The 12,581-nt window shown below is 41.5% G+C and overlaps 1 protein-coding gene across 1 annotated transcript; it reads right to left on the bottom strand.

The window, feature by feature from the left end:
* Positions 1 to 9,206: 9,206 nt before the first annotated feature.
* LOC117438235 (uncharacterized) lies at positions 9,207 to 12,276 on the bottom strand. The gene is made up of 3 exons (XM_034073743.1): positions 11,220 to 12,276; positions 9,664 to 10,694; positions 9,207 to 9,305 (listed from the first exon to the last, which is right to left on the bottom strand). Exons 1-3 carry the CDS (start codon positions 12,274 to 12,276, stop codon positions 9,255 to 9,257), a joined length of 2,139 nt encoding a protein of 712 aa, XP_033929634.1. The 3' UTR covers positions 9,207 to 9,254.
* Positions 12,277 to 12,581: the final 305 nt, after the last annotated feature.

The following is a 12,581-nucleotide window of genomic DNA, read 5'->3' as shown; positions in this document are numbered from 1 at the left end:
GATCAGCTCCCCTGTTGTGATACGCGGATAGACTCCACAACTAGTTAAAGTTGTAAAGTAGGTATGCTTTTATTCAGCGCTGAGGTGCATGGGGATAGCTCCTCCAAAGCATGCACGCCTCAGGGTGGTTGTCCCTTTACACTTATTCTCTTAAGGTATACATAGACATGAGATTGCTCAATCCGCCTATACATATTTATTACCTATCCCCGCTTCGTATTATAATGAGCCGGAAGGTCCTTTGCACTTGCGCAGTGCCCGTTTTGATCATGGGCAGGGGTCTCAGGGTGAAGTAAATGAGTCTTCCTCCTGTGGGCAGGGGTCTTCAAGATGAAGTAAATGAGTCTTCCTCTTCTTAACCTTTACACCTTTTAATCTTCAGACATGGACTTAGGGTTAGTCCGCGCCCAGTCTGCTTCTCCTGCCGCTTATCAGGAGGACCCAACACCTGTGCTTTTGTCATGGTCTTAAGGCTTGGTCACCCAGTCTGCCTTTCCTGCCGCCTATCAGCAGGACCTTTCATCTGCTTTTGTCAGTAGAATTAGCATCTGTTTCTTCCCCTCCAGCAGTAATCAATACCTTGGCAAGATGGCAATGGCAGGTATTTAGGACAGACAACACTTTTGTTTAAGCAAAGGAATTCCTTTAACTCCCTTGTACAATTTCTCTGTATTACCCCCCTGTACATTGGTTACCCGTGTATCAGTCCCCCCTTTTTCTATGAAGTGAGTAAATTCTTTTACTCTATTATTTATGACAGACCTATCCATGTTCCTTCTATTGATTTAAAATTATACCTGGAGAAGGCCTTGGTTAAGTATATCTCTGAACCATCCAGTAAATCCTCATCCAATCCACTTCCAACAATTTTAAGCTTTTGCATATTCTCCTGCAGTTTTCCCAGCTTAGCATGGATTGATTCAGAATGGTCAGATTACGTTCATGCAGCACATACCTTTGAAATCCTCAAAACCTTTTCTACAAGACACCCACTGTATCTTGCAGGACTCAAACCACCAGATGCCTGCTGCCTAAAAAACAAAACTTTTTCTACAGGACACCCACCGTGTCTTGCAGGACCCTAACCACAAGATGCCCACTGCCTCCTGTGATTGTAAACCATAGGACGCCCGCTGCCTCTTGTTTTACACCTTTTTTTTTTGTACAAGACACCCACTGTGTCTTGCAGGACCCTAACCACAAGATGCCCACTTCCTCCTGTGATTGTAAACCATAGGACGCCCGCTGCTTCTTGTTTTACACCTTTACCCAAACCACAAGATGCCCACTGCCCCCTGTGACTGTAAACCACAGGATGCCCGCTGCCTCTCGTGCATAAAACCTTAAACCACAAGATGCTCACTGTCCCCTGTTACTGTGCCCGTTGCCTCTTGTGGATGTACACCAAACGGACACTAGCAGTCGGGTGTGCACCTAATTAGGCCAAGCTTCATGTAGTATGTGCAGCACTTGTACTGCCCTTATCTCATACCTGGATTTATATTCTGATTACAATTGCAACATTGTGTTAACACCCATGGATCACTCTATCTTTCTGTTATTACCGCTCGATGTGATTTTCCAGGGAGCTTTTGGAGCCTTTTTGAATCCAGACGCTTATAGTAGTGAAAGTTGTGAGTAATACTTGGAATGGCCCCTTCCACCTTGGTTCGAGATCTTCTTCCTCTGTGGGTCTGAAAGATTTTATGTATACATAATCTCCAGGTTGTATATTATGTACTGGACTCTCCAGTCCTCTGCTTCGAGTTCCAGCCACATGGTTTTCTTCTCCCACTTGGAGAGGCACTCCCTGTTGGACCCTATATGGTCTTCCATATAAAATTTTACATGGTCTAGCCTTTTCTTTCGACCGAGGTTTAGTTCAAAACCTTAATAGATCCAGTGGTAAGGCTTGGTACCAATATTAATTTATTTCCTGACATATTTTACCAGTCTGATGTTTTGATCAGATGAATCATCTTTTCTACTTGCCCACTGACCTGGGGCCTGTATGGTACATGTAGTTGCCAATCAGCTTCTAATTTTTGCTAGTTTCTTGTAACTATTTTGCTCTAAAGTGCGAGCCTCGGTCGGAAGAAATTGCCTCTGGTACTCCAAAACAAGGTATATCATACAACGATGTTCCAATTACTCGTCTTACATTATTTATTCTACAAGGGAATGCTTCTGGCCACCCTGAAAAAGTATCCGTTAACACCAACAAATATTGGTAACCTGTTCTCGGTAACTCAGGAAAATTTATTTGCCAGTACTGTCCTGGGTAGCTTCCTCCCCAGTTGTACCAATTTGATTTCTATTTTCTCCTTCCTACAATTTGCTTGTCTAAGTAATTATACAAAGAGTTGCGACCCCAATGAGTTTTATTAGGTTCCTCCTGAAGTATCTTCCAGAATTGATTACAGGGAATTAAAATTCGCCCATCATGTATCTGAACCCAACCCCCTTTTTTTTTCCTGTCCTTTGAGATCTTCAATCAATTTTCTATCCTCCTTTGAATATCTAGGTTTAGGTTTCTCAATTGTTAGTTTGCCATCAGGGATTAAAAGAATGATTTTAGATTGTTCAGCTTCTTGTTTGGCTTCAATATTGGCCAAATTATTTCCAGTTTCCTGATCAGAGTCACCAGCTTAAATTTAAAAACCAAAAAAAACCCATGAAGGAGATAACCAGTGGGCTTCTTTCTGTTCCAGAACTGCTAATACAACATGGGACACTAGTACAGTAATCTTTTGTCCCAAGGTAAATTTGCAAGCCTCTTCAATGTTCATGACAACTGCAGCCACAGCTCTTAGGCATCTGGGCTATCCTTTGCTTGCTTCATCCAGCTGTTTTGAAAAATGTACCACTGTCTTCTTATAGGGTCCTAGCTTCTGAGCAAGGACCAAAGCTATTCCCTCTTAGCCAAAATGATTTAGTCACATCGGGAAGTCACAGAGCTGCAGTTCTCATTAGCTCTGTTTTAAAGCCCTCCTCTACAGAATCGGTCTATTCCAAAGAGAGAGGTTTCTTTTAACAGTTCATATAGTGGTCTTACCAGAACACCATAATCGTGTATCCATGTCTGCATCATGCAGTCATTCCCAGGAACGTACAGAACTCCTTGATGGTTAAATGGCTTCTTTTCTAGCAGTTCCAACTTCTCTGTTCTCCTGTTGTTTCATACCCTAGGTAGGAAACTCGGGTTTGAATTAGTTTGGCCTTTTGTCTGGATACCTGATAATCATTCAGCCCCAGAAAATTCAATAATCCCACCATTAACGAGACATTCACATATTGTAACAGAGTCCCTCTGATTGGGTGGATTCCATGTTTCTAGTTCCAGTGTTAACTGATTTCAAAACTCGTCGGACTGGTTTTAAACCCTTCAGGTAATACTGTCCAAATTAGTTGAGTTTTCCTTACTGTGCCAGGATTTTCCTTATTCAAAAGCCAATAAATTCTGGTTTTCTTTGGCCAATATTAAGCAAAGAAAGAGTCCTTTAAATCCAAGACAGCAAACCATTTGATATTTAGTAACAAATGCCTATACCCCCCTTCCTTGGCAGTTCTGTAAAGTCAATCTGCCATTGTTGGCCTGGTCCATTTGTTCCCTTTTAGATTTTTCCAGATTGCAGGGTCACTTATATTACTCTCCATTGCCTCCCAGGGCCATCTCTCTCCCCGGTTATTTCCCCCACAAACACAGCAGTTAGTTACATTCAATGCTTTAGCTATATATTCAGCAAGATTTACAAAGAGATTTTTTTTTTTTTTTTTTTTTTAGCAAATGTGGGAATTTCATATTGGACTCCAGTTTCCATTTCATGATAATACATGATGTTGTATTGACTCTTTATATTTTTCTTTGATCTTAATACTAATAATCACATTTGGGTCTTCTCCAGTTCCATATATTTTAAGTCCAATTTTAGTTACTTTTTTTCTGTTTCCAATTTTTCAGTTAAATTTCAGTTAAATTTACTGGCTTGCAGGTACGGGTTGTACAGCTATTCCTGCTATTAAACCTCATAGAGTCTTACATTGATAGTCATATCTCCAGCCTGCAGTATTCCAGCATACACAAGACCATCCTTTTGTTCCACAGAGGTGTGATGACTGATATCTAGCCATTTGACTAGGTACATCATCAGGATTTATGTGACATTGGTATCCACCTGGGCAAATATATTTTGGTTGGCTACTATAGTACCACCTCCACTCTAAACTTCCACAATTAGTATCTAAATTATCATCTATAATATCACATGCATCAAAAATTATTGACAGTGAGGTACTCAAATTGGTTATAACTTCATTATAACTTATTCCAATTAACCTTCTTTCTTCTGAATTTGTTCTCACTGAGTTTGATTATATATGCAACTGCCTATCTTTGTTCCTTTGCATTCATAAACAGTGTGATAGACCAAGGTTTTAGAGGTTATCTTCCTTCTTCTAGTTGTGGTAATGCATTCAACTACAGTTGTTGTGAATGTTTTTAAAAGCCACGGCATTTTCCCATATGGTTCCTATCAGAAACGACACCAAAAGAGGTCCAGTCAGGATCATAGTGCTCAGCGGTCACAGCCCCAGGGGTTGCAGCCCTTGGCAGACCTTTTCAGCTGCAGCACCGACTCCCTCCGGTCTTGCCCTCTCTGGTAGGTTAAAGGTATACCCCACAACAACTATTCCAACGAGGTGGTAATTTCACACCGAATGCAAAAAGAACTGTAATTGATTTTTCAAAAACTATTCGTGGTCTCCCCTACCAGTAATAATATACTTCAAATAACTGGGACACTTGGCTCTTAAAATAATTTCAACTATATCTGCATTTCCCATATCAAATTTACAGGAGTCAATATAAATTCCCTCAGTTACTTATCCGAGTCCTCTTGAGGGTCAGCTTGGTGTCTCCGGGTTCAGTCACAACTTTCCTTCATGGTTCCCTTCACTCATGATGCGTGTGTCCACCCTTTTTCAGCAGCTCTTATTGCCGTTTCTGTAGTTAAAAGAACAAGAAAAGGTCCCTCCCAACGAGGGGATAAACTCTCTTCTTTCCAGCTTTTATGTCATTCTTGTTCTAATTCATTCACTGGAGCTGCCCCATGGCATTCCCCTCCAGGGCAGTCTCACTCCCCATAGCACACACACGGATCTGGTTCCACAGAAGAGCCTACTCCCCCACCTCTGCTCAACATTTCTTCTCCACCAGTTTCAAAGCAACCGCTTTCTTTTTATCCACTTTCCATGTTTCCTCCTTTACTCCCCAACATGTCTGTTTCCATTTGTTTGCCTATCCCTGCACCCATCCCATGCTCACACAGGAGCTGCTCGAGCTCCCTCCTTAACTTTCTTTAACTTCTTAACATCTTTCCCTAGTATCACTGATGCGCGGATAGACTCCACAACTAGTTAAAGTTGTAAAGTAGGTATGCTTTTATTCAGCGCTGAGGTGCATGGGGATAGCTCCTCCAAAGCATGCACGCCTCAGGGTGGTTGTCCCTTTACACTTATTCTCTTAAGGTATACATAGACATGAGATTGCTCAATCCGCCTATACATATTTATTACCTATCCCCGCTTCGTATTATAATGAGCCGGAAGGTCCTTTGCACTTGCGCAGTGCCCCTTCTGATCATGGGCAGGGGTCTCAGGATGAAGTAAATGAGTCTTCCTCCTGTGGGCAGGGGTCTTCAAGATGAAGTAAATGAGTCTTCTTAACCTTTACACCTTTTAATCTTCAGACATGGATTTAGGGTTAGTTGGCGCCCAGTCTGCTTCTCCTACTGCTTATCAGTAGGAACAAACATCCGTGGTTTTTGTCATGGTCTTAAGGCCTGATCGCCCAGTCTGCTTCTCTTGCCACTTATCAGTAGGAATAAACATCTGTGTTTTTGTCATGATCTTAAGGCCTGATGGCCCAGTCTGCTTCTCTTGCCACTTATCAGTAGGAATAAACATCTGTGTTTTTGTCATGGTCTTAAGGCCTGATCGCCCAGTCTGCTTCTCCCCGGCTTATCAGCAGGACCTTTCATCTGCTTTTGTCAGCAGAACTAGCATCTGCTTCTTCCCCTCCAGCAATAATCAATGCCTTGGCAAGGTGGCAGTGGCAGATACTTAGGACAGACAATACTTTTGTTTAAGTAAAGGAATTCCTTTAACCCCCTTGTACAATTTCTCTATATTACCCCCCTGTACATTGGTTACCCGTGCATCAGTCCCCCCTTTTTTCTATAAAGTGAGTAAATTCTTTTACTATATTATTTATGACAGAGCTATCCATGTTCCTTCTATTGATTTATGGAGTGATTTTGATATAAATTGTATTATGCAAGGTGCAATCAGTAAAACGAGTAATACTATAATTAAGATTAGAAGACCTTGTTTAAGTATATCTCTGAACCATCCAGTAACTCCTAGGTTGTTTAGCCATTCATCCAATCCACTTCCAGCAATTCTAAGCTCTTTCATATTCTCCTGCAATTTTTTAAGCTTGGCATGGATCGATTCAGAATGATCAGATAAGTTCATACAACACATACCTTCGAAATCCTCACAGCCATGTCCATGGGCCAATAATAAAAAATCAATTGCTGCTCGATTTTGTAAAGATGCATGTCTTACACTATCTGTATCCGTGGCAAGTGAGGATATTATGTCTGAAGTTATATTTAGTTGTTTAGCTGCCCAACATGCCAAATGATGTATGTCTTTCAATGCTTTCCCTGCTGCTATATTTGGTACAAATAATGCTGTTAAAAACCTTGCCGTGTGATTCCAAATTGTTAAAGTAGAATCGCAATTTGGGCCTAATTGCTCGATGGATCGCTTGTCTCTGTGGAGGCTGCCCTTCATGTCTTGGACTAGTTGTCTTTTGGAGGCTGCAAACAGAGACAATTTGCCTAGATAACATGGTCCTCCAAAGGGTTTGGAAGGAATTCCCGGCCATGCACGTTCTCCACATATCAAGAAATATCCTGGGGGCAGAGCTTTAGGTATTTCATCGCTGTATCGTAACGCTGGCGATGATCCTGAGCAATAAGCAGTTATATTATGATACCATGTCTTTTCGCTAGTTACTCTGGTCTCAGGGACTTCACTTGACCATGTATGAAAAGTTATACAGCTCTGATTAGTTTTGTCAGATCCTAGGAGTCGGAGTTCTTGCATCGGGATAGTAGAATGATTTAAATTTTTTATTATTGCTCCCAATTGGGCTGATGCAATTGTCCAATCAGTTCCTCTAGCCCTCTTGACCATTTCGGTTACTGTGGTAGAATTTAGAACCAAGGGATTTTTTACCCACCCCTGAAAATCAAGGGGGTTCAGGTATGGTACTCCAATTAAGCATGTTTGAAAAGGATTTCCCACCTGTGCCAAGGTCAGACAGAAATCAGTAACCCCAGTCTTATTTGCCCATGTGAGCCAGACATTCATGTTTGACCCTAGTATTGATGTTTCCTTTTCTATGGCTTGGACCATGGCATAGTTATAAAAGATTAATACAAATAATTGTTTCATTTTAACTAGCTATGTTACTTTACTTTATCTCTCGCGAGTTATTTTTAATTTCATTCTGTTATTACCATTTGATGTGATTTTCCAGGGAGCCTTCGGGGCCTTTTTGACTCGAGTGTGATGAATCCAGGCGCTTTGTTCTCTAATTTTGATAGCAGTGAAAGTTGTGAGTAATACTTGGAACGGCCCCTTCCACCTTGGTTCGAGATCTTCTTCCTCTGTGGGTCTGAAAGATTTTATATATACATAATCTCCAGGTTGTATATTATGTACTGGACTATCCAGTCCTCTGCTTCGAGTTCCAGCCACATGTCTTTCAATTTTCCTGAGTTGTTTTCCTAACGCTATTATATAATTATTCATAGTTTCTTCTCCCACTTGGGGAGATATTCCCTGTTGGATTCCATATGGTCTTCCATACAGAATTTCAAAAGGACTCAGCCCTTCTCGAGTCCTTGGTTTAGTTCTAATTCTTAACAGAGCTAATGGAAGTGACTGGGGCCAAGTTAAATTGGCCTCCTGTCCCAATTTCACAATTTGTTGTTTAATTAGATGGTTCATTTTCTCCACCTGACCACTTGACTGTGGGTGGTAGGGAGTATGAAATTGCCAATCAATACCTAGTTGTTTGTTAATTTGTTGTACCACACTTGAAATAAAATGTGGTCCTCTGTCTGAAGATATAGTGGCTGGAACTCCAAATCGTGGTATTATTTCCTGTAACAATATTTTTGTTACCTCTCGGGATTTTGCACTTCTAGTTGGAAAAGCTTCTGGCCAACCTGAAAAGGTGTCTGTTAGTACCAACATATGCCTATAACCCCCTTGCCTTGGTAATTTCGTAAAGTCAATCTGCCATTGTTGGCCTGGTCCATTGCCCCTTCCAATTTGGCCCATTTTGAGTTTGAGATTATTTTTTGGGTTTGTTTGAAGGCAGAGATCACATTGTTGACTTACTTGATGGATAGTAGCATACAAATTTCTAGCTATGATTCTGTTTCTTAAGTACTTATATAAAGCATCCACTCCCCAATGTGTTTTCTGATGCTCATTTCTTATAATGGCCCATAACAAAGAGGAGGGGACAATTATTTTCCCTTGTGGTGTGTGAGCCCACCCCTCCTTATTTAGTATTCCATCCTGATCTGTGATCAATTTCTGATCTTCCTTATTGTAATTTGGCTTACCTTCTATAGGAATGTTCCCATCAGGAATTAAGGCACCTTCTATAACTACATTTCTTTTTGCTGCTTCTTTTGCCTCTCTGTCCGCCAGCTCATTTCCTTCTTCCTGCATCGAGCTCACCTTTTGGTGTGCCTTAACGTGCATAACTGCTACCTTCCCAGGTAGTTGAACTGCTTCCAACAATCTCACTATTTCTTGTGCATGTTTTATGCTTTTCCCTTGTGAGTTCAACAGTCCCCTTTCTTTCCAAATGGCTCCATGTGCATGCACAACTCCAAATGCATATCTTGAGTCTGTGTAGATGTTTATGTTCTTTCCTTTTGCTAGTTCCAGAGCTCTAGTTAGAGCGACCAGTTCTGCCTTTTGTGTGGAAGTATTTGTTGGTAGTGGTCCAGATTCAATTACTTCTCTGGAGGTGGTGATTGCATATCCAGCATGCCGCTTTCCACTGATGACATAGCTGCTTCCATCAGTAAACCAGGTTTCTGCATCGTCCAGAGGGGTCTCTTGTAGGTCTGGGCGGCTGGAATATGTATCCTCAATGGTTTTTAGGCAGTCATGATGTATAGGTTCTCCTTCATTTCCGCTGAGGAAAGAAGCTGGGTTGACAATGTTAGTTGTTACTATCTCTATATCATCTTGTTCCACCATGATGGCTTGATATCTCAGAAACCTCTGATGGGAAAGCCAGTGTCCCCCTTTTATCTCCAGTACTGCAGACACTGTATGGGATACTAGCACTGTGATTTTCTGGCCCAGAGTGAATTTGCGTGCTTCTTGAATATTCAGCATGACTGCTGCTACAGCTCTAAGGCACCCTGGCCATCCTTCAGCAGTAGAGTCCAATTGCTTAGAAAAATAAGCAACAGCTCGCCGATATGGGCCCAAGTTCTGAGCTAGTATTCCCAAGGCAATTCCCTGTTTCTAATGAGAAAACAAAAGGAATGGTTTACTCACATCTGGAAGTCCAAGGGCTGGAGCTGACATAAGAGCCTCCTTTAATTGGTTGAAAGCTTGGGTAGCCTCTCTTGTCCACTGAAGATCTCTGCTCCCATCAGCAATTAGTGCATATAGAGGCTTTACATGCAACCCGTAGTTGTAAATCCATAGTCTACACCATCCTGTCATTCCCAAGAAGGTTCGTAGTTCTTCTATTGTCTGTGGCTTCGGGGTCTGACATATGGCCTCTTTACGGTTCTGTCCCAAAGTTCGTTGTCCAGCACTTATTTCATAGCCCAAGTAAATTACCCTTTGTTTTACTATTTGGGCCTTTTTCTTGGATACTCTGTATCCTTGAAGTCCTAAAAAGTTTAAAAGGCTTACTGTCCAGGCCACGCAAGCTTCTTCTGTCTGGGTGGCAATTAGAAGGTCATCTACATACTGCAGTAGTTTTCCTTCTTCTGGTGGGGCTTCCCAGGATTCTAAATCTTTTGCTAGTTGTTCTCCAAAGAGGGTGGGACTGTTCTTGAATCCTTGAGGCAGCACCGTCCAGGTTAGATGAGCTCTGCGTCCACTCCTAGGGTTTTCCCATTCAAATGCAAAGATTTTCTGGCTGGCTTCATGGAGAGGGAGGCAAAAGAAGGCATCTTTCAAATCTAATACTGTAAACCAGGTTAGCTCTGGTGTAAGGCATGTTAACAGGGTATATGGATTTGCTACTACAGGGTAAAGATCTTCAGTTATTTTGTTAACAGCTCGTAAGTCCTGCACTACCCGATATGTACTGTCAGGTTTACGGACCGGTAAAATAGGAGTGTTGAAATCTGATTGGCACTCCTTTAATAGTCCTAATTGTAAGAAGTTTTCAATTATTGGGCGGATTCCTTCTCTGTCTTCGTTTTTCAAAGGATATTGTCTAATTCTGACTGACTGTTTCCCTTCCTTGATCTTGACTTGTATTGGGGCTGCATTTTTGGCTTTTCCAGGTCTATCTGTAGCCCATACTCCCGGAAATACTTGGTCTAATACATCCTCTCTAATCTCTCCCCCTGTTTGATGTGTAATTAAAATTAAGCTTAGCACTTCTATGTATTGTTGGTCCTTTACCTTTAAGGTGACTTTGCCTTCCTTGAAGGTGATGACTGCCCCCAACTGTTCTAATAAATCCCTCCCCAAAAGAGCTTTTGGGGAGTTGGGCATATACAAAAATTTATGTATGCCCCATTGTTTTCCTAATTGATATTTTAATGGTTTACAAAAATACGCCTTTTCACCTTGACCAGTTGCTCCTTTTACAGTAATATATTTATCCCCTAAGGGTATCAGAGCTTCATTTAAAACCGAATATGTTGCACCCGTGTCAACCAAAAATTCCACCTCCTTTTCTTTATCTCCTAGCTTCATTATAACCAGTGGATCTGCTAGGGAAGATTCCCCCGGTGCCTGTCATTCTTCTTTCATGTGTGCAACCATTCTCCCCGTTTTAATTCTGTTTGTGCGGCAATTTCTTCTGTTTTCTGGACACTCACTTTTCCAATGTCCGAATTTTTTGCACAGTGCACACTGATCTTTACCTAGTCGAGGCTTTTGTCCTTGTTCCCTTCTTCTCCCTTCTTCTACCACCGCCACTAGCCTCTGCATTCCCTGTTTATAAGTTTCTTCACGATTACTAAATACTCGCCATGCTTCCTCCAGGAGGACTTCTAAATTTCTTCCCTCACTTGGTCGCAATTTTTGAAGTTTTCTTCTAATATCTCCTGTGGACTGCCCCAAAAAGAGAGAGACCAATTGTTGTATTCCCACTTCTGAGCCTGGATCTAGTGGTGTATTTCGGCGCATTGCTTCTCTCAATCGATCTAGAAATTCAGATGGTGATTCTGAGGGGCCCTGCTTTACCTCATACAAAATTGACCAATTTATAGTTTTTGGGATCGCCCTTTCTACTCCTTTAATAATCCATTCTTGGTATGCCTGCAGTTTCTCTCGCTCTGCAGATCGATTTGGGTCCCACTTTGGGTCTTGGAGGGGAAAAAACTCCTTTACATCTCGTCGCTTTGCTTGATAGTAGTCCCCAGCTAGATCACCTGCTGTTTTTAATATTAATTGTTTCTCAGTTTCTGTCATTGCTTCCAGTAGCAACTGTACATCATTCCAATCCGGATTATGTTGTTTCATTATAAATTGTAAATATTTTGTAACGCCTACAGGGTCATTACGATAATCCTTTGCAACCTTCTTCCATGCTTCCAGATCCATTGTAGAGAAGGGTACTTTAATTAACATTGTAGTTCCTTCAGGTCCTATCGCCTCTCTCAGAGGTGCCTGTAAGACAGGTTTCTGCCGGGTTCGCGAGGAGACTGGACTCTCTGGAGGAGAAGCATCATCCAAATCCATACTTTCCCTTCGTTTTGGTGGGGGTTTGAATATATCTTCCAACCCTTGATCTGTATCTTGGTGAATTTTATCCTGTTTAATGCACCTTTGACCAATATCACATGATGAACAACATCGCTTTGGCATGTTCTTTTTTTCTCTTCTATCCCTTTCCAGGGCTAACACCAAGGGATCTTGGGGTGGCACCATTCCACAGGCTCTCTGCCATTCTGGATGGTTTCGGAGAGTGAAGAACATATCTGCATATGATACTTCATCCCACTTCCCTTCCCTTCTTAAAAATAACATTAGTTGTAACATAGGACTATAATCCAATGTTCCATTAAGTGGCCACTTTGCCCCATCTTCTAATTTATAGAGTGGCCACCATTGATTACAGTATTTAATCAGGGTTCTCTTATTTTCTGTGCCCCCAGGCCCTGAAATTTCTTTCCAATGCACCAAAATACATCCCAAGGGGCTTTTTCTTAATATTCCTTTGCTTTGTCTCATTCCCATTTTTTTTTGGTGTTTTTTTTTGTTTGTTTTGTTTTTTTTGTTTT

This window comes from Melopsittacus undulatus, assembly GCF_012275295.1.
Source record: "Melopsittacus undulatus isolate bMelUnd1 chromosome W unlocalized genomic scaffold, bMelUnd1.mat.Z SUPER_W_unloc_3, whole genome shotgun sequence".
Taxonomy (NCBI): Eukaryota; Metazoa; Chordata; class Aves; order Psittaciformes; family Psittaculidae; genus Melopsittacus; species Melopsittacus undulatus.
Note: the sequence above shows the minus strand (reverse complement) of the source record. Positions and strands in the feature narration are given on the sequence as shown.

Excerpts from the sequence above, each read along its gene's own strand:
- LOC117438235 (XM_034073743.1), bottom strand. The coding sequence starts at position 12,276 with ATGTTCTTCACTCTCCGAAACCATCCAGAATGGCAGAGAGCCTGTGGA. Across the intron at positions 10,695-11,219 it reads AGGACAAAAGCCTCGACTAG|GGGGAGAGATTAGAGAGGAT; the intron begins GTAAAGATCAGT and ends CACATCAAACAG. Across the intron at positions 9,306-9,663 it reads CAGCCCTTGGACTTCCAGAT|CTTCTTTCCTCAGCGGAAAT; the intron begins GTGAGTAAACCA and ends TTGTCAACCCAG.